The 22,706-nt window shown below is 42.8% G+C and overlaps 1 protein-coding gene across 2 annotated transcripts in view; it reads right to left on the bottom strand.

The window, feature by feature from the left end:
* Positions 1–15,489, bottom strand: part of SRPX (sushi repeat containing protein, X-linked) — a 72,124-nt gene extending 56,635 nt beyond the window's left edge. For both annotated transcript variants that reach the window (XM_019529110.1, XM_019529111.1), the window contains exon 1: positions 15,364–15,489. In XM_019529110.1, coding sequence (XP_019384655.1) covers positions 15,364–15,424 — 61 coding nt within the window. In that variant the 5' untranslated portion in view covers positions 15,425–15,489. The remainder of the gene's footprint in view (positions 1–15,363) is intronic.
* Positions 15,490–22,706: the final 7,217 nt, after the last annotated feature.

The following is a 22,706-nucleotide window of genomic DNA, read 5'->3' as shown; positions in this document are numbered from 1 at the left end:
GTTCCTGTTTCTGCACACGTGCCCAGGAGGGAGAAGATAAATACTGCCTGCAAAATTCCTTTGTTGATTCGAAGTAATCTAAGTTCTTGACTCTGCTCTGACCCTATTTGCAAATACACCTTTTGTGCCATCTAATGAGTGTGTGTCTGTGATCTTTGTGGCCTCCAGAGAAACGAACCACTTTATGCATCATTCATATCAGTTATTGTAGACTTCATAACTTCTCTGCAAATTTTATCCATATACTTAAGACAGCAAAAGATCTTCCCCAAAGTTCATAATTTTAATTTCTGCTTTGACTTTAAAAGTCTCCCATGGAAAAGGAAGAGCTCTGAAAGCCCTTTTTTGTAACTGCAAATCACTGACTGCAATTCTGTACCCAGTCAAGCAGAGAGAGTATTTTATAGACTTAGGGTCTCTGTGTGATGCAGGGAACTGTTAACTGTTTTCCAGGAACCATGAAAAGAGATGCTAAGTCAGTGGTTCTCAACCTTTTTAGACTCAAGGCACCCCTTAGAAAATGCCAGCTATTTTTCACTCTTTTAACTACAGAAAAACAACAGAGCAGTTTTTCTCCTGCAAAGAACTCAGAAAGACCACAACTATGGGTTTCTATTTGAAATCTCATGAATTGTGTTTGCAAACCTATCAGTGCTAACACTGTGTGGCATCCTGCATCACCCTTGAAAGGCTCTCATGGCACCCCAAGATGCCATGGTACCCTGATTGAGAATCACTGCCCTAAATCACTGACTGTATTCACATTTCTTGATTAAATGCTTGTGCTTCCTGTTTACAATGCTGAATGAGGACCTGCCCCTGCCTCATTAAAAACAATGGGCGTTTTGGCACAGACTTCCACTGGAGCAAGATAAGACTGCGTGCAGATTCTGGGATGGCCAATGTGTCCAATCTCCTGCCAACTTCTAAACAATTTTTTTGTTTTCTTACTTGGTTAGAATACTTTCTAAAGTGTTTTTTCACATGTTTTGTAACACATGCTGGAGACAGCTGTAGTTATGGCCAGTGGCTTTGATCCTAAAAAAATTTATTAAGATGAAGTCTATACTTCTCATGCATTCAAGCTGAAGTAAATAGGAATTTGGGTGTCCGCAGGCTGCAGTATTGAGACATAGGATGCACAATCAAGCAGGAACAGTTATTGTACTTTGCATACCAATGTTAGCTAATTTATACTCAGTGGAATCATTCTAACCCACTTTCATGGATATCAAAAATAGTTTAGCCTAAACATCCTAGTGGACTAGAGGGTTAATACGTTCTATTGTCTTAACTGATTCAATCCTGTTACCATTTATCTCCAGCATTTAGCACGTTTTAGAGGTCTCTGTAGCAGTGACAGCCCTTTCCAGTCACAGCTCCAAATAACATCCGTCAGAGTAGAATCAAGCAAATAGGCAGCCTCAAGCAAGACCTGCCAGCTGCTTACAGATGTAAAAACCACAAAACGGTGCTTTATTTTAAACTGGGTGCACCCCCACAATGAGCCTAGTGCATGCCCAGAATAGGCATGTGTTAGCTGGACCCAGCTCACCCAATGTCTGTAGAGATTGGGCACTTCAGTGGAGCTTTTCTGGAATTTTTATCTAATAGCTGATTGAATCAGCCAAAAAGCTTTGCTGAAGCACCCAATCTATACAGACAGTGGGGAGCCGGGTCAGAGTAACATGCTGCCTCTTCTGGTAAAAAGTATTTTTTTTCATGTCTGCCAGCAGCTGAAGTGCTTCAGGCTCCCACTCTCTAGCCTAGTCATCCCTTTGATAGACAGAAGGTGTTTTGGGGAAACTAATGCAGTTATAAATTATTCTAAACAATGTCTGGCAACTTGAATAGAACAGTAACAGGGCTCTCATTCCACCTAGCAAAAATTAAATAACGAGAGTTCATTATTAGCCAGTGCCCAAAACATAAAATACACAGGGTCCAGTTCTTTTCAGGAGTTCATTATAGTGGTGACATGTTCCGATTGTAGAAAACTAAGAACTGAAAATAGCTAAAAGAGCAGAACACTTATACTTGTACAAACTTGTAAACTTTTGTTGTACCTATTTAAGTCTCTCTTACTTAACACAACAAACGTACACACACACGTGCAGGATATTTCAGTCTGTACCTACCACAATTCCTCATGACTACTTTTTGAAATCTACAAAACACAAAAGAGCCTGACTATTAAATAATACTGCCTTAAGAGAACTGTTGGGAAGATGTAATCCAAAACATAGACTGCTGTATGTCAGATCTCATGGGAACCTGAAAAACTTGCAGTTTGTTGGAGTACAAATGCACCAGACTTTTCCGTCAATATTCTCATTTTAAAAATTGTGCAACATCTAACCTCTGTAAATACAAATGCTTATTTATGACCTTTAATGCTTTAGTGTTTCATTTCTTACTTGTTACTGTCTTTATGCAAATTAGATGCCAAACTCTTTGATGCTTGGAGGAATAATTCTTTTCAACCACAAAAGGAAAGGAATACATTTAGATTATTCTAAGATGGTAAAGAACCATCCATTTCAGCAGCTGGCAACATTTTTGGGGCACAGTACCAAAACACCCCAACCTTAACTTGCAAGATGTTGGCACGTACATTAGGGGAGCCACGAGGAGCCTGATCCTTACTCCAGTAGTGCAGCCCCAACCCCCTTCCCTGCTATCCACTCAGAGGTGCATATGTACCCACCACCAGCAATGAGCCAGGCCAGGGCTCCACAGACCTCATTGCAGCAGCTTGCAGCCTCCCTGCTGCCTGCTGTGAACAGCCCAGGCTCTGTGGCAAGCAAAAGAAGCCAGATCTGCGGAGCCCTGCTCCTTGCTGGAGACAGGTGCACATGTACCTCTGGGCAGACAGCAGGGGAGCAGCACAGACCCAGTCCCTTCCCCATCACCTGCATCAAAGTATGCATGCCAAGTAAAATGCCTTTGCGTACCACACCCTAATGTGTACTAGAGTTGCTGACCCCTGATCTACTTCATTTTCATCACGGAGGTCTCTTGATGTGGGCCTGTTTTGCAGCTTGATGAAAAGTTATTTCCATTCCCCCCTGACAGTCTGTTCTGGCTCTGATGTAAGCAAACCTTGTTTTATATCGGTTTGATTTCGCTCTATACCTCCTGCACCTTTTAACTTCTTGTCAGCTTTAAAGTGGGTTTCTAATTATGCCTTTTAGCTTAGAAACACAGGGTTTTTTTAAGTTATGCTTTTCTTGTAACATAAGAAACAGCTGAATTGTTAGTTTGGAAATACGAAATAAATTCTAACAATATAACATTCTGGCCCATCCTAAGAATATCTTTTTTTAAGTGAACCTAAAAAAAGGACCATTGGGTCCAAAAGGAGTTTCTTATTTTGCCATCATACTCAGCAAGTCTGAAATGCCACTTTAAAACATCCAAAACTACTGGTATATTAATTTCAACAACATATTCTTTTTCTGAAAACTTCTTCAAAACACACAGGCACACAACTACCATGAAAAAAAGATATCTAAAACATTCATTTCAAATAACAGGTTTCTCTTGCTTTATGCTGTACATGCATTTCTGGAAAACAGTGCATAACTCAAGTTCACATAAAGGAAACCCACTTTACAATGTAACAAATAGGGATACGTTCCAAGACCTGGACTGTACTGACCCCCACTCCACTTCAACCACTTTTACAAGACAATTTTGGTACTCGCCAACAGCACAAACACAAGCACAAGACACTATCATAATGGGGATGGCAATTATAGAAACATGTCGCAGACAATGTGTAAGAGCGAATTTGTACATACAGAACCCACATAAAGTGGGGTAAACCTGTATTAATTCATCATTACAAAGTAATTACCAAAATGGTTTGACATTTTCATTTTCTGAGACTAATGACCCCTATCCTTCAGAGAGGTTATCATTAAACACAATACATTCAGTGTCTTTCATTAAGCTGCCAATGGGATAACTGTTCTCCTTTCTACCATCATCACAAAAAAGCCAACAACAATAAATGTCGCAAATAGTTATTCACACTTTCACTTTGTTATACTGCGACTCAGAATCTGAAGCAGTCACTTGCAGATTCCCTCACAAAAAACGTCTACAAAAAATGTCTGATTCCCCCCAAAAATGTTAAGACCAATTATTTAAAGATAAGTAAAGGACACTTGAACTCTAAGCCAATATAATTTAAAAAGTGGTTACTGATAATGATTTAAACAAAAACAGGGGCATCTTAAAGAGGCACAGACAAAACAATAAAAAAAGCAAATGGAAAGCTATACAGATGGTGTATGTGACACTACATGGTATGCTTGCAGCTATTGCTCATTTATTTTCACATACTTAAGGAGTTGCAGGACCTCCTTGTGAAAGCTTTACAGCTAAGCCGAGTGTAAATCCTACATATGTTCTCAATTTTCACATTTCATAATATGGCAATAACAACAGCTAAATTGTCTTCGTTTGTCAACCAAAGCTTTTAAGGTGTTTTACCATGACGGATACGCATCATTGTCCCCATTTGACAGATGGGAAAAACAAAACAAAACACGAAGAGGTAACTTTCCCAAGGCCACAAAAAAATAAGTCACTACCAGAACTGGAAACAGAACCAGATTTCCAGGCCAAGGCACCTCTAGTTTATTGTATCTTTTATTTTAATACAGTAGTAAGAAACTACTGAAGACCATGTAGGTTTCTATGGAGGACATACATTTGTTGATACAGAAAAGGATAAGCACATTTCACACAGTATCTGGTATCTATATGATCTAGAAAAGCACAAAGGCCACTGGAAACTGAGTTTGGGGAAGCATGGGAGTGAAGAAAGTAGGAGAGAAAAGTTAACAAACTTTGAGCACTTTTACCATCACTCTTGAGAATCCAATAGCAATACAGATGAGATCCATGTATATTTAACACTGCTGCTGTTTAAAAATACTACATATGAACTTCCCATCTATCAGACATCCAGTAGGTAGCAGATATCCAAGACAGAATTGCCAACTGTTTTGGGGAAAGGAAGCTAATAAGAACACCCAACACCAACTTCTCTCTCAGCAGCTGGATGTGTGTGGGAGGTGGGAGACTTCATTTCTCACATCAGGCTACCAATCCTGGTACTTTCTGGCAGGGAGGGTTGGTGCTCAAGATAAGATGTCCAGTACATTGACTAGATATAATGCAGTGGTTGGCAGTCTTTTCAGAACACAAGGCAGAATGGCTCAGCTCAGGTCAGAGGTGGGCAAGCACTAAGACCCGTATAATACCACCGCTTATTCCTGCTGCAACACAGAAAAAGCTCCCACCACTGCTTCTCCCTACCCTGGTATGAAAGAAGTTTCTACAGTCCCCCAACTCTATACAGTGCTGAAACTCCAGGTCTGACTCCAAGGGCTGGATCTGGCCTGCATGCCATTGGATGCTGACCCCTGTCCTAAAATGTTTTTAAATCCAAGGAAGGAATTGAATGAAGCCATCTTCATCTTGATTTAACAGCTTTACTTGTGAGCAGCATAAAGAAGTCAGACAACCACAGTCCACAGGCTCAGATGATGAGACAAATTAGGCAGTTTTTTTTTCATTGCCGAAAAGTTGAAAACGATGGAGGAAACCATAATGTATTAAGGTTCTTAACTCCAAGGCAGGAGATGGAGACAATGTCTCATTCTAGCTGGGGAGTCAGTAGCAGCAAGTCTGACAAAGATCCTTGAAGTGATTCCAGCAGGGACCACAGTAGGTTCAATTCTGGTGATACAGCCAGATGGCAGACAGACTTTGGTTACCATTAACACATACTTTGCCAGCCCACGCTGGTTAAGTGTAGGCTTTGTGTAAACCATTCAGCATGACAAAGCCAAGCTAAAGAAGCCTGACTGATGGGCAGAAGATAGAACTGCTTTTAAACTATGATGATATTCTTAGGCTACAGATGTGCAACTAGTCATTCCTTAAAAGGAAATGGCATTTCCTGAATGGACAAACAATAGAATGAGAGATGGCGGGCAGAACACAGTATGTTTGTCTAACTTTATCACACATTTTTTACATCCCCTGAAATCTCACTGTGTTTATACTAAATTGTTTTAGTTAGCTGCTTTAGCTACATGATCTCAGATTTCTAAGACTGTTCACTGAGTTTGACAAATATTAACATTTGTCAGAATCACTGAGAAAAAAGTAAGTTTTCCCTCTACACAATGGTAACACTGTTTTTTTTCATTATGGAACTTCAAAGCAAAATTTGTATGAAGCAATTTTCAAAATTATTCAAATGTACATACATTAAAAAGCCATGCACATTTATACTTTAGCCAGAGTATTTCCTGAAATAAAAACCATTGTAACTTTTATCAAATTCATTTTTCAGTGTTGTTGTATGGCTGCAAAGCCTTTATTTAGATATAGACAGTATCAATACACAGTTTCCAATATACTTAAATCATCTGCAGAGTTAATTACTGGTACCTAGCAAACTATGCATTCTTCTCCAAAAAGCAACTGCAAGTTCTAGTATCAGAGAAAACTCTTACTGTGTATTTGAAATCAAAAAGCAGCAATAGAGCTGTCAAGTTCCATTAGTCATGAAGAAGAGTTTAAGTAATGTGTGTTTTGTTACAGTCACAAAAAGCCTTTAAGAATTTTCAGTCTCTTCCAGAATTTTTTCCAATACATCACAAAACCTGAAATAGCTTAATCAAAGTCATCAGCACAAAATCACCATTGATGTCACAGCCCCTTCCCACATACTCATAAGCTCCCATCATTTCCTTTCATGTATGCTGGTACTGTAGTTTGCCAGACAGTTTCTTTGGGTTCTCAAAGGGCCTAAATCAATGGGTTTGGGATCTGCTGCATTAACAGTACATTTGAGAATGACACACAAGTTCATCCAATCTAGGAGCAAAAAAGCTACACAGAAAAATCCTAGTTAGTGAGTCCTAAGCTGGCATAGTTTCCAGTACCCCAGCAGCCAGGTTCTTTTTGAATAACTACCCTTTTCTGCCCTAGAATTTAAGCATCATCATTTAAAAGAGCATCCCTTGTGTTAACAAAAATAATGCTTGCTTCAACTGGTTAAAGTTAATACCGGAGTAACTGATATGTGCCCTAGTTTGCAGAGCAAGAGCTAAAACAGTGACCAGAGAGGCACATCCCAGTGCTGTTCCTTTCTGTGAGGTACCCAAAAATGAAAACATTAGTGTTATCCATCACAGGGCAGAATAGAGCATGACAAAGAAACGCTGCAAAAATTTCTGTGAGCACTGCAGCATTGCATTCTGGCACGCCAGATGCTCTCTCCAAAACTGGGAGAACACCACTATATTCCCTCTCCTGCATCCACTCTAGTCTGGCCCAGGTACTGAACAAATAAAAAGGAAGACCTAAAGTCCTGGGGGACATTTCCCACAGAACTGTACAGGCATACAAGATCGTATCTGAAACAGCTAAACTAAGAGGAGTGGCACTTCACTTCGGTATCTTAAAAGCATGGAGAAGCATGGAGCACATTTGTCACTTGGTTCAAAGTTCTGCTTAGCATTTCCTGTACTAAAAGGCGTCCCCCTCCCTCTACTGTCATTATGGGGGGCTTAAGGAATGACAAATTCAACATTTCTATCTTAAAAATGGATAGCTGCCAAATAGCACCTACCAGTATAACTTAGCAAGCTAAAGAAAAAAAAGTTTTATTTTTGTGCCTTTAACAGCAGTTTCTACTTTCTGTGTCCCTTATATCTTGAAAAAGGTAAAAGAAAAAAACCCTTTAAAACAAGAAAACATTGTCAAAAGTGTTAAAACAAAATTACAGGGAGGCTTAAGAACAGGTCATATTCACCAAAAGTGACTAATCACTTTGGTAAAATTGAACAGTTCTGTCTTCAGAACCCCTTTAGAGATCACAAAACATCTTCCCACGCCTTCATATAAAAACCTACGCGGTATCAGACATTTAAGTTATCTCAAGCTATTTCTAAATAAAACAGAGATCAGAATCATGAAAGTTAAAGACCTATCATTTGGAATTACATTTAAAAGGTACTGAAATATAGATTTTTTGTCTAATGACTTTAATGGTGCTTCTTTAAATACAATTAATAGCTAGAAATAGAGGAAGAGTGCTCGCTACCAGCCAGCAACACTTGGTATGCTGACCTTTTAATTTACCCAACTAAAAAAAGTGCGTGCCTTTTACGAGTAAAAGAGGAATGTAGATTCTGTAGCATTTCACTCAGGGGGCATTATGAAAAGACAAAACAGATTCAGAAACTCAAAAGTGTGAGGTGAAAACCAAAACAAATCCAAAACATGTGTTTAAATGGTAGAAGTATCCGTTGCTAATTCTTGACAAGCCCTTTGTATTACTCTTCATCAGCTTCACAGCTGGGATCAAAGTTATGTGCTGACACATAAAGGAACAATCATTGAAGTATCTCTGCATTCATTACAGTCTCAAAGGATTTTAACTTGGATGTGTGTAAGTAGAATGTCCAGCTTCATCAGCTAGACAGAGACCAAAGCTCATGACACAGCCTGTCAGATTCCAACAAATCTGCAAATTCTGCTAAATACCTTGTTGCAAGAAAACAAAAAAGGAAAGGAAAGGAAACAATGGACTTGAACACCTGAAGAAGTGTTTCTGGCACATTCTTTGAATGACTTTCAGATAATTTTACTGATTTAGATAGCTGTCTATGTCAACACTTCCAAAACACGGCTGAGGCCCACACAAAACTCAAAGCATTTTACAAAGACGGGCATTTTTACTATCTCCATTTTACAGAAGATAAGCTGTAACATAGAGATATTAAGTGACTTGCCTAATGTTACACAGAATGAATAGCAAGACTTGAAACATTAACTCAGGTCTCCATGCTCTAAACCACTGGCTTATTGTATGGAATGCATCTAGTCAATAATGGAAAACAGCAACAACATGCCAGATCTTGTACTCAGCATCTTTCTCGGCTATAATCTGACCTAATAATCTGAACCCAGGCTGCTTACATTAAGCACTGCAGGAAGGAATTTGTCTTCTGCAATTTTTTCTTTGTTTGTAACTACTAATTTCATCCTACTGCTGCCTGAAAAAGATAAAACCACAATGAAATGCATCTTTTCATTTGTGAATTTGTTTGTGAATCTGAAGTTTTGATATTCTCACATGGTCGCAGGCATTTCGTTTTCACATCCTCACTTTACACACACAAGATCTTTGGGTAGCATTCATGTCCTCTTTGTTGATTTCTACAGCTCGCTGCTTCTGCAACCAATCAAAAGGATACATTAGCTTTTAAACAGAAGGACCTTATCACTAGCTGTTATCTTCCCAGTTTCCTTTGTTGTCCCCAGTGCTTAAAGATGTACACTCATCCAAGTCGCAGTTATTTGGTCTGAATACTAAAACACAGGTAGTGGTTCTATTTCAATGCAGGTAAATGTGTAGTTGGCCAGCTCATCAAATACACTCCTCTGTGAAATTAAAAAGTGACACCCTTTCACTGATATGATTTCATTCTTGATTTCATATTTGCACAAAATTCCTCAGCTGTTGCTCAGTAGTTACATGCTGAGGATACCCATCAATCAGGATGCAATTACTTTTTTGAGTAAAAACCATTCAGGAAGGAAGCTGGTTGAGATAACTGGTCATGAGCTTACTGCTATGATGGGGAAATATACCTAATGAAGATGGCCCACTTTGTGAGATATACTTTGTGAAAACTTTAAATTTTTCACTGTCTATTTTAGAGATATGCCAAAGTAAATAGAATCAAGGATAGGTCCTCATATTTAGGAATCTATGGAAATCAAGGGTGGGAGCTCCCCTCAAAGTTTTCTTACTTCCATTTACTAATACTGATGGGAGTTAGGAAGAACTTGAAATGTGCTCCCTTCAGTGGCTTACAATTTACAATGTCTCATTTCATTCCCAAAGAACTGTACAAGAAGTTATCCACATATGTATATATAATCATATAAGGCTGATTGCAGCTCTGGCCATTTTCATGGGCTTATCGAGGGGCCTGCCACTGATTGGCACAGAGGCCCTGGCGGCCCCACCCCTGACTGGCCACCCAAGGGCTGCCTTTCATGAAGCCCCACTGCTCGCTGCTGATTGGTCAAGAGGGCTGCCCTTCATGTGACCCTGCCCTTCACCACTGATTAGTGGAGAGGGGCAGGACTGCATGAAAGGCAGCCCACTCAGCCAATCAGCAGCAGAGGGAAGAGGGAGACAGCATTTTATTTTTAGCAAGTTTTTTCCCCCCAGTGATTCCATGCAAACTCACAAAACCATGATCCAAATAGATTCCTACTCATATTATGTAAATACATTTACACTGTTACCTCATTTTTATAATACTTCCCTCTTAGCATAAATCCTGATTATTCAAGAGAGTTAAAGTAATTTACTAAACCACCTTGAAATCAAAACACTTGAGGGTACAGCTGGCCAAAAAGAAAATTCTTATCTAAATTCTGTCTTGGAATTCCTGTCTCTCAGCCCGTCTGCAGCCCCTAAAGTAGACTCATGCTCAGCCACTGCTCTCCCCATGCTCTGGCTCCCGCTCTCTCCTCCAGCTGTTGCTTCTGGCTCCCACCCAAAGGGATGAGCCTGAGGCACACAGAGCAGCAAGGTAGGGGAGTTGCCAGGGAAGAGGGGTGTCATAGGTACAAGATGCAGTGGTGAGGAGCCCACATGGGCAAGTGGTGCTATGGGGGAGGGAGTTGCAGGCACATGGTGAAGCAGAGAGGGCGGGGCAGGGAAACAGGCACATGGCACAGTGGTGTGGGATGGCCATCTGTGGCTTGCCCTGGTGTGGCCTGTTGGGCCCGAGACTCCTTCTGGTGTGGCCCAGAAAGCATGTGGTCCTGGTCAGGCAGCTCTAGTTTAGAGTTTACAACTGACTTGCTTTCAAGTTGGTTTTTCAATTATTTTAATTCTGTCTCCCTTCTAGGTCCATGGGCAATCTAATCACATTCTGCTCCTTCTTTAAAACGTCTTGTATCAAACTTTATTTTAGATCAAAGTTTCCTAACTTCTATGTACTAATACTGATGGGAGTTAGGAGGAACTTGAAATGTGCTCCCTTTACTGGCTTACACCAAAGAACTGTAGAAGGAGTTATCCACATATGTATATATTACCATTTAAGTCCCCATCTACAGCTGAACTTATACATGGCTAACAAAGTAGCTGAAGAATACCGTGGTAATGGGAACACTACAGCAAACCTATAGAAGATTTACAAGTCAATGCTTTAAATGTGTCGAACCATACAAAATCCTAATAGCAGCCACCGGAGTATGCAGAAGGGGGTACGCACGCGTGAGTATGTTTGGGAGGGATAGGAACATCCAAGAAAAGAGTGGCTGCAAAGACTGGGCCAAATACCATCAAAAAGGCCTCCTGTATTTAAGACTGCATTAGAAGGACTGCCACAGGGTGGAATAGGCTTTGTGTGCAGCTGAAAGTATCTTTGAAATTCTGTGTCTTCACGGCCAGAGAAGAGCTTCAGCAACAACCTTCAAAAAAATGAGGACTCTCCTTGAACCACTTCCTTTTGAAGTGCTGCTTGAAAGATCTATACAGCATTCCTCTGGCATCCCTCAGTGCTCTGCTCCTCCCAGGGTAGCTGCATGTCTGTGCTGTATCAAATCTGAAGTGCTCCAGAAATTAAAGCACTTAATATGCATGTCTGTCAGGGGCTTAAATTAACGCTGCTGGATTTCAACCCTATTGTTTCAGGATATCTAGGTGGTTTGAACCTGACAGCATGCTCATTTAGGTAGTTATCAAGTAAGTGGGAGAAAAGTACAGCAGCATAGATCATTGGTGAGGGGCAGGGGGGATTTTCACAAAGTTAAAGTAGTCTAGATTCATATGGCTTTTACTAGACCATCAGAACCACCTGTTACTGTCCAGAGACTTCCTCTCATTATGTCCTAACTAAACTGTCTGATGCAAGGTGCTGTCAGTACTGGACACTTCAGAGTTCAGAATACAATGCATAGAAAAACAGCAAGGAAAATAAATTGACAAATTAAAGCATCTCAGGCCAAAAGCCGTGGCCAAAATAAACTATTTTCCATGTTCAGATAAATTAGTATTGAAATAAAACATGCTCATGTCTGGATCCAAAGCAGGGTACTTTCCTTTACTAGCAGAACTGATCAGCTATCAAATGCTTCAATGGAAACATATTGTTAAAACAGATACAGCATAACTTTCCTATATTTAAGACAGCACACAGATCATTAAGATTTCTTCTTTAAATTCATTGTGCAAAAACTTATCTTTCTGTACTTAAAGGTGTTCCATAGTCAATAGGTCAGTATTCTAGATCAGTGGTTGCCAATCTTTTAGGTAAGTATGCCAGACGTTAAGCTCCGGCCCTCTCTGACTGCCACTCTGACCCCTGCCCTCTACAGCTGTACCTGATTTTGCATCCTGGGGCATCAGAAAAGAGGTGCCAGGCCTCACATGCCACCGACAACAGCTGCTCGCACTACTTGTAGCACACATGCCGCAGGTCGGCCATCCCTGTTCTCAATTAAATAAACATTTTCATTTATTAACTGGTACTATTTTAAAATAAGAAGAGTTTATATCAACTGTAAAGAAAGATATGAGAGGCAAATACACACCTATTCTATTAAAGGGCCAAGATAGTGGAACATAAAATCTATTAACTCCGCAGTTGGTTAATTTGCTGCTGATTTTCAGTGCTTTCAAGTTTTTGCCACTGTAAGTAAAGGAAAATTGGATTTTCCAATGCAGTAAAAGCTGAAACAGGCAGTCTCTTGTGCAGCCAACTCAAAGATTATGGGCACATACTTGGATTTTTTAACTTGTGGGTAAAGCAGAGCAGAAATTATATGCTTGGTCTCTTAGAAAGAAAGCCAAACATTGGATATTAGCATCCTCATGCAAATTAAATTAAAAACTGGTACTAACATGAAATTCAAAGTAAGGCATTCAATCATCTGCCCAAGCAAATAAAGATAGTTTGGCAGGAACAGCCATCCCCAGAGAAAAAGCAGGACAGATATTTCTATTGTCTCTGTTGATTTAGCCCGTGATGTGTCCAACACCTCAGTATTTTATAAAGAAATAATTTAAATTTGTGTTCCAGGATCTCTGCACTGGAAAGAAATTAATTGAGGCACGCCAACAAAAATAATGAAGGCAAACTTCAGCCCATGAATGTGGTCATTGTTTTATTTTATACACCACAACAGACAGAATCGTGGCTCAAGCAGCCATTGCTCTTGGACACAAAAGATGGCAAGTATCACCAACAAAGTTTTTTCACATACGAACACCTGGATTATAGCTACCTATTTATTGCTTCTGTCCCATTCAAATATGCCCTTAAATGAACTGACAATACTTAGTTTGAAAGGCTATTTTGGGGCATAAATTTCCAAGGAGATACTCAGTGTTAAACTACCACTGTACCCTAGTTTCCCATTGCTCTTACCATCTTGACTTACATTGATGTGGTGCTTGCTTCATTGCTTTAAAAAGAGCAGACAGAGCCACAGACTCTGACTTCCTATTAACTGGGAATGAACCCAAATTTCAATTTCCATCTTAAAAATGGATAAAGCACACATGATACGTCCAGTCTGATGGCACTGGAGTAAAGTTACAATATTTTTAAGAGGAGATAGACAAATAGTTACTATAACAGCTACAAAACTCCACAAAATCTATTTCCAGTCTTAACTGTGCCCATTTATAGGATCCTTCTTTTTCTAGAACACTTGCAGTCATCCTAATCTCTAACCAACTTGTAATTAAAAGCCAAAAGTAGCCTTGGTTATGACCACGGAACCTTTTTCTTCTTGCCTTCACTCACCCCCACCCACACTCCCTCCTGCTGGTCTTGTTTTAATAAAGGCCCTGACCTTGGATCAGACAACTCGAGCATGGACAGACTCCATGTGCCAACGTGAAGCCCGTTGAAGTGACCAGCAGATGCTTATGCAAGAGGGTGGACTTGACCAGCGAACTCTTGATCAGAAACATTGCCCTTACTTATTCAGTGGAGTGAAGAAGCTACAAGGAGGAACATCAGTTCATTTTCTAACTTTGCTTTAAAATTATTTTAGCCAGAAGACAGCAGCAGATTAAGGTTTATCGGGGCCCTGGGCAAACAAAAAATTGGAGGTCCCCCACCTTGCGAGAGCAGGTTCTTTCTGCGCCCATCAGGGGGCTGTGGCTGGGCCCGCCTGGCCTCCTCAGCACATTCGGGACAAGCCAGGAGGCACAAGCACCACTGAGTTGAAGACAGCCCCGACCTGACACAGCTCAGCTCCTCTATCTGGCAGGTGTTGCACAGCTGGGGCTGCAGTCCCCCAGCCTTGCAGGACAGGCCAGGGCCATGGCCTGGGAAGGCAGCATAGGCTCCGTGCTCTCTCTGGTTACTTGCCTGCCCCTCTACCAGTCCCTGCAAGGCGGGGCTGTCCTGTCCTCTCTTGTCCTGTCCCAACGGCACTGGTGGTGGCAGTCACCTGCAAAGAGCAAAGTGGGAGCAGGGCCACCCATAGGGCTCCTAGCAACAGACTGCACCAGGAAGCCACTGCCACACACGGGGTGGCGAGGAACCTCTGGTGCTGGTCTGGCCAGAGGGGAGGAGGCACATGCTGCCTGCCCCAAATGTCTGTGGCCAGTATGTCTGCCTGGGCTGTGCAGCCCCTGGTGCCCCTGAACCCAGTCTGCCCTTGCCGGAAGCGTTAAACTAAACCAAGAAAAACACAGCAACATTTTTTTTTGTTCACCTCTTAAGAAGGCGGGGGGGGGGCGGCGACAATCAAAAATCACTGTAATGTGCTAGTTCAGTTAGTAAAAGTGAAGATGAACCCTCTGGAAGCCCGGTCAGTGGTAACAGGGGTAACAAGAAAGAAATGCTGGCTCAAGAATGGCTGTAAAGTGAGTGCTAAACCCTGGCAAATTACAGGAGAAAGAAAAGAAAGGAAAAGAGAGGAAGAGAAGAGAGGAAGAGACAGACAGCTGGCGGAGGACGGAGCGGGATCCAAAGCAGTCCTCAAACCTCTTGCCTAAAAGCCCCAGCAGATGCCCCAGGCTCTTTGCTGCCCCGTCCCCGAGGCAGGCAGGGGCTGAGGCGAGGCGAGCCGGAGCCCGCGCTCCTCCACAGGCAGCTCCCGCCCAGGGCCAGCGCCTCCCCGACGGCGGTGGCGGGCAGAAGGCGGCGGTCCAAGGGCATCCGGGGGGGAAAGGAGGAGGAGGAGGAGGCGGCGGCAGCGGCGGCCCCCGCACGCCTCCTGCCCCGCTGCCCGCCTGCTTTCCTCACAGCCCGGGCGGCGGACCCCCTCGCCCTCCACTCGTACCTGTGTCGGCGAGGCCGGGGCAGACGAGCAGCAGGGCGAGGCAGAGCGCGCCGCTCCCCATGCTGCGCCGCGGAGTGCGGTCCGGCCGGGCCGGGCCGACGAGCGGGCAGGGGGCGGGGGCGCGGGAGGCATCCCCCGACGGGCCCGGCAGGCTCCGCCTCTGCTGGAGACGAGCCGCGCTCCGAGCCGCCGCAGCTGCCTCTGCTCGCCGGCTTGTGCCCCCTGGGCTCGGAGTCGGGGAGCAGCAGGGCTGGAAGGGACCGGCACAGGGCATCTAATCCGACCCCTGCCTGAGGTAGGATCATCCCTACCTGAAGGATCTCGTGCAAATCATAGAAAAGGAAGGCTGGAAGGGACCTCGGGAGGCATCTAGTCCAACCTCCTGCTCAAAGCAGGGCCAGCCCCAACTACATCATCCTAGCCAAAGCTTTGTCTAGCCGGGTTTTGAAAACCCCCACGGATGGAGCTGCCATCACAGATTCACAGAGGTTTAGGGCTGGAAGGGACCTCATCGGGTCCAGCCTCCCAGCTCTGGGCAGGAAAGGCTGCTCAGGTCAAATAACCTCAGCAAGTTGCACCCAGTCTCCACAGGCCAGGCTCATGCTCAGTTTCCCATGTACTACGCAAGCCTATGGTGGAGCTGGTTTCTTATGTGGTAGAGCCCAAATGGTCTTGGCTGCCCCAAAATTAAAACAGGAAAAAAAAAAAAAAGATGTTGGCTGGCCAAGACACCCTTCCTCAGAGCCACTGCCAGGGCTCTGACTGATGCATGGGCCCAGAATCTGGCACCCAGCATGGCATGCCACATCAAGCCCTTCATTTTTACACTGGGGAGCCATGTGGCATCACAGTCAGTAGTAGCAATGGGTAACCTGGTCCAGTGTTTTACTATCCTCCTAGTAAGAAATTCTTCCTAATACCTAACCTCAACTTCCCTCAACTCTGCATAAGACTATCATCAAGCCTGACACAGCAAAGCCCTAACAACCTAACCTCTGCCCGCAGGTGAACCAGGGCAGCCAATGTCCAGGTTCAATAAAAAGTTGTCAATATTCACTCAAGATATCGCAGGGTAGAGGGCCATGCCCCTGCTACAGGGGAAGACAAAAAAACCCCACAGTCCATATCAATTCGACCACAGGGTGCAATTTCTTCCTGACCCCAAATATGGCAATCTGTCTGACCCTGAGCAGAGGGGCAAGACACTCTAGCCAGGAACCTCTGGTTTTGGTCTTAGCAGGAGCACTGGCCCAGCCCAGACTCGAGTGCCAGTTGAGTAATGCATATCAGAGATAATCCTGCCTTGGAGTGGCATAAAGCTGAGTTGCTTAATGACTGCTTAAAACCAGTTTCAGTTGTTAATGTGCAGACAATCCAGGTGTTAAGGACTCCAGGAGCCACACAAAATGACTGTGTAATAAGGCCCTAAGAGTGATGTTGTAGCCACGATAGTCCAGAAACTATGCCATAGGCAAGGATGTTTTGGGGTGATCTCTTTTGTTGGACCCACTCAGCTTCTTTGCTTTTGCTACACCTGAGAATTTCTCTGAGCCCCCTCCCCTGTGCTTCAATTCCTGGGCCTAGCTTCCCATAATCAGAGACTGGATGAAAATGTTTTACATTGTCTCATTTAATCCACACTACATAGTTGGTCCAATAAAAGATATTGCCCCTGCCTTGCAGCATTACTCCAGATCCCTCAGGGGTCGACCAGGCACTGCAAGTCCCCCTCCCTTCTCTAGTGACAGTGAGATGCCCACAGTAATATAACAACAGTAGCAATCCTTGCCAGCTCAACCCTGGGAAGAAGAGTGACCTGGGGAAAACAGAGTGAGCCTTGTTCCATGAGCCTCTTTGGATCATTCAGTAGTTTGCCACATAGTCCTCCTCAAGGTTTTGGGATCCTGTGTCAGAGCCTGTAATGTCAAGATTTAAACCAAAAAAAATAAGTCTGGAGAATATTCCATTTGAAAATAATCTTAGATGAAATCCTAACTCTGCCTCATAATATGATACAGTTGATAAAGTAACAGAAGAAATATTTACACTGTTTTTTTATTAAGAAGGGAGATGACCAAAAACACTGCTGTCAAGCACATAACCAATGCTCTTCTGCTTTAACATTACAGGATGGTTTTACATTTTGGCAATTTAACATTTTGGTAGAATAATAACAATAAAGTATCTACTTTTAAGCTGAAAGAAACAGATCAGCTTCACAGAATATTGAAAAGGGCTCAGAGGAAAATCTGCCTTTGTCTATTTCAAGTTCCTAGACTGCTTCCAAGCTACCTTTTAAAGGCTTTTCTCTATGTCCACAAATTTGACTTTTTAAAAATGAAAGCTACGAGTCTGTAGATATGGAGCTTGTATTCGGCACTGCCAGACTTATGATAAAAGCATGCTGAGTTAGCATCACTGTGGGTTAATGGTAGCTAAAGTAAGAACTCACCTCTCTGGCCCAAGACAGGAAGTATCTAAAGGAATAATGAATGGTGTAAGGGACAGCATCCAGCTGGCATTCTCTCTGCAAAGAAAGTTAGTCCAAGATGTCCAAGACAGTAAAGGGGGGGGTAGGGGGTGGAAACAGACTCCAGCCAAGTCCTGAGAGTTCTGGTGAAGCAGTATTTAGAGTAGACCTTTACCAGACAGGGAAGGAAGGAACCCAGGTGGGGAAAGGATAGGATTTGTCTTTCTATGTTTTTATTTTTTTAGGTTTTTTTGCAGGACATCAGTTTTCTCAGACAAGATTGTCACCTCAAGGAGAGTGGTGTTTGAAGGCAAAAGAATAAAGAGGATACACTAGTTTGTTCTGCTCTTTGATTAAACTGCATTAAATAAGAGGATAGGCTCAGATGCACTGAACAGAGGATAGGATCATTGTGCACTGTCCTTGAAGGGAGAGTAAAAGTAAGTGAATTCTTATTCTGGACAGATGTAGTAATTGTGAGCGACAGCTTGTAACCTCCTGGGGGCTGTGCAGCACCTAGCGGCCTACCTCAGCACCCTAATCTGGCTCCTTTCTCTTACCTGCCATGCCTTGAGGTTATAGTATGATGTTTAGGAGGCTGCATTTAGGTAAGCAGCCAGGGTCTTTGGCACCTCTGAGGCCTCCACCTGACAGAGGCAACTACATACTCCCTCTCCAAGACCACCATAAAAAATATTAGGAAAAGGTTACCAGCAGCTGACAACTTGCCTCCTCTCTACTCACCAACTGGTGTTTTTCCTGGATACTAGAGTCTTTTCCCCCTCTAGCTGAGTTGCCATTCCTTCCTTCTCTGCAGGCAAAAGCTCTAGCCTGAAAAGGGCCCCTCTACTTTTCCTCACCTTGCCCTCTTTTCTCCATAATAGAGCTAGGGTTCCCTGTTACACAGCTGTGGCAATGCTATGGAAATCAACTAAACACCACCGTGCTTCCATAGTACATTCAGTTTTGGCCACTTCATTGCCAAAGGATAGAATAAAAAACAAGCAAACAAAGAAAATAGATCTAGACTATCAAAATAAATCTAGACCAGTTAGAGCCAATCTTTTTGGCAAGCGTGCCAAAAATTAGCCCCACACCCTTGCCACGTGCCGCTCTGATCCCCTTCCCTTGTTTGACTGGCTTCTCTGCTTTCTGTTCCATGCCTGATCAGCATCCTGTCCTGTGCTCCTTGCGCCATCTGTTGCTTTGTTTTCTGCTTTCTGCCCTATCTGCCACTGTGCTGCCTGTTGCCTCTCCCATCTGCCACCTGCCAAGCACAGAGGTTGCCCATGCCACTTGTGGCATGCATGCTGCAGGTTGACCACCTATGGCCTAGAAAATCTAACTGATTAGCAGCCTGCTGTGTGTTTGTGCATGCGATTATTTTGTCTCAAAGGCAGGACTTGTGACCATGCACCAACACAGACTGCGGCATGATTGGCTAGGCTGCAATACTGCAGAAAAGGACTTGGGGTTTATGGTAGACCATAAGCTGCATATGAGCCAACTGTACTCTTCCTGCAAAAGAAGCCAACAGAATACTGGGTTATATTAACAGGAGTGTCACTTGTAAATAAAGGAAAGTGATTCCTCCACACTTCTTAGCACTGGTGAGGGCTCACCTGGAGTACTGTGTCCAGTTTTGGATATGGACAGATTGGAAAGAATCCAGCAGAGAGGAACAAAAATGATTAGGGGCCTGGCAGGCACGATTTATGAGGAAAGACTGAAAAAACTAGGGTTATTTAACTTGGAGAAGAGAAGACTGGGTGTGGGGTGGATTTGATAATTCTTCACATACTTGAAGGAGGATTACAGAGAGGATGGAGATGGGCTTTTCTCTGTGGCTATAGTAGACAGGAGCGATGGCCTCAAGTTGCAGCAGTGGAAATTTAGTTTGGAGAGTAGAAGGAACTTTTTGACTATGAGAGTGGTGAAACACTGGAACAGGTTGCCTAGAGAAACTGTGGAATCTCCATCCTTGGAAATTTTCAAGAGCAGGTTGGACAGACATGTGGCTGGGATAGTTTAGCCAGAACTGATCCTGCCTTGAGCAGGAGACTGAACTAGATGATCACATGGGGTGCCTTCCAGTCCTACCTTCCTATGATCCTAGATTAAAGTTAAGAATGCTAGCTGGTCAAAGAAATTATTTTAAGGGTGTGGCTATTATTTATGTGGATATAGTGCCTAGGAGTTAATTTAAGGAAGTAATGATTTACATTTTCTTTCATTCTTTTTTCATTAGAGGCTCACAATTTCTTCCTCTAGTCCCATACTTTTTCCCACTGTAAGAATGGTGGCTTCACTATGGGTAAGGTACCCAAAGCTTTTGCCATTATAGGGTAATCAATGTTTAATTATCTGGTAAGAGCATTTCCCATAAAAGAAAAGGTGAGTAATACACAACAGCAACACAGATGCATCCAGTTAACGTCTAGAAATCCAGGATAAGGTGCCATTCTGACATATTTGGGGCCCAATCCTGGAAACCTCTATTCTTATTGTAATCATGCCAGTGTTTGAAAGTTCAAGGCCAGTAGGAGAGGCAGGTATTAAAATTTCTACAGGAAATATTAAAGAAATTATACAACAGCTATAGTTTTAAATGGACACTTAGGAACTGGTGCTTTAAGCTGCTTATCAGAGGTAGCAACAGTTAAGAGGTGCCTATGGTTAAGGTTGCCCAACACATCCCATTATAATACCTCCATTTTCAGTTACTTCCTACTTTTGCCAACAGTAGGCTGTCTGAGCGGATTTTTTCAAAGTTGGGTGTCTTCCTCAGGCTATTTTTTTTCAAAGTTCAGAAAGTTCCTGAAACTCGGATAAAGAAACCAGAGAGGGAAGCTGGGGTTGGATGGGGAAGGAGACTGGGACTAGGCTGAGGAATCAACTAGCTTCTGGAGGGAGGGAACTACCATAAAGAATGGAGGTCTGAGATGAGACTGAGACATGAATGAGCTGTAGACAAAGCAGGCAGATGAGTTTGTGCTCTCCTGAGCACACTCCCCTCTAGAACTTGGAATGGAGCCCAAGGTTCCCAAGTCTCACAACTCTTCCACTGTCAGAAAGATTTTAAACCCACTGGCAAAATATGCATCTCATCGTCTAGCACTGGTTTACATACAAGTCACGGTGGCTGTTTTTAGACATTTGTCCCTACAGATATTATACATACAGAATGGAATTTATTCATTTTCCTCTCTTTCTTTCAACTACATACCATATTTTAGTTTTAAAGTCCAGCAGGAAGAGGATCAGGCAGTTTGGACAGGAAGTGATGGACAGGAAACACTAGAGACCAGCCTATGTACTGGTTTTATACTGATCACAGGATAAAACCAACTGAAAGATTTTATGCAGGAAATTGAACTTCTTTTTTAAACTGCAAACCAATTGTTTTACATAACTCACGTTCCATATTCGCAATAACCTTGGATGAGATCCTATCTACTTTTCTTATAATATGAAACACATGCTAAAGTACTGGGGCAAATATTTATACTGGGCATGTCTACATGTGCAAATGCTCCAGGGTGGATTTGCTCTAAAGTAAATAACTCTCCAGTAAACCCATCCTGGGTAGGCCTCTACATGTGTGGGGAAGCAGGAACAGATTTGCTGCTCATGGCAGCAGTCTACTCCCCACCCTGCTGGCCCTGCACTGGCCGCCTGTGGCAGCCAGGTGGAGCTCTAGGTTCCCCCTGGGTGCTAACCCAGGGTCTGGCAGGGAGTATAGAGCTGTCTCCTGGTGGGGGCTGGGATATGGGCAGAGGGACATTGTCTACCCCAGCAGCAGGCAGCTACTGGAGGCAGGGAGTAATTTCCAACCTCCTGCTGCCCTGGTGACCAGGAGCAAATTTGCTGGTCTACACGTGCTGTACCGTGCAGTAATGACTCTCAAGTAAATTTGTTACTTATATTTACAGGTAGCAAATTTACTTGTGATGAGAGAAAATTACTGTGCAGTAAGCGTCTGCATGTGTAGTTGGTGATGCTTACTGTGCAGTAATTTGTTCTGATATCAATTAAAGCGTTTTGTGTAGAAGTACCCACTGTCTTCTCTTAAGAAAGGAGGTGACCAGAGCACTGTTGCCAGACGCATAGCCAATGTTCTTCTACTTATTATAGGATGATTTTGAACTTCGGTAATTTAACATTTTGGTAGAATAGTAATGATAGAATATCTCCAACATAACTTTTAACATGAAAGAAACAGTTCTCCCTCACCGAATATTGAAAAGAGCTCAGTGAAAAATCTGCCAAATCATAGCCTGTTAACTTCCAGGAAAAATACTCCTGGGTATAGCGCGTGACATTTCAGGAGATTTGTTGGTTTTTTTAGTGGGATTGAAAATCTATTTCACAATAGGGACTAGTCTCTCACTTACATATGGAGGGAGTACTTCATATTAATGGTGAGTTATGTTCAGGAAATTCCACTGCTAGAAACCTAAAAATGTTGTAAGACAGAATTAAACCATATGACGTAAACTTTGAGCAAGAAATATATGAAGACATAGTATCTAGCTGAACTTTTGCCTGATTCCAGATGACACTTTATAGTAAATAGTGTTCTTCATGATGTCCTGTTTATACTCATGGATGTTCATGTACCCTAGCACCAGTGATCAAGCCCTTGCCTTCTCCCATGTGTCATTATTCTCTCTCTCCTGCAAAGGTATGAATTGGGGAGTGGGGGTGGGGGAAGGCAGCAGCCATCCCTTGGTTCCTTCACTATCCAAAATCCGACCATGCACAAACTTTGCTATAGTGGGATATAGAATACACACAGAAACTGTATCTCGAACATCATCAGTTATTGCAGGATATATAATTTCTTTCTTCTGTATGTAATATGCTATATGCT

Source organism: Crocodylus porosus, unplaced genomic scaffold (assembly GCF_001723895.1).
Source record: "Crocodylus porosus isolate Cpor-Errol unplaced genomic scaffold, CroPor_comp1, whole genome shotgun sequence".
In the NCBI taxonomy this organism is placed as follows: domain Eukaryota; kingdom Metazoa; phylum Chordata; order Crocodylia; family Crocodylidae; genus Crocodylus; species Crocodylus porosus.
Note: the sequence above shows the minus strand (reverse complement) of the source record. Positions and strands in the feature narration are given on the sequence as shown.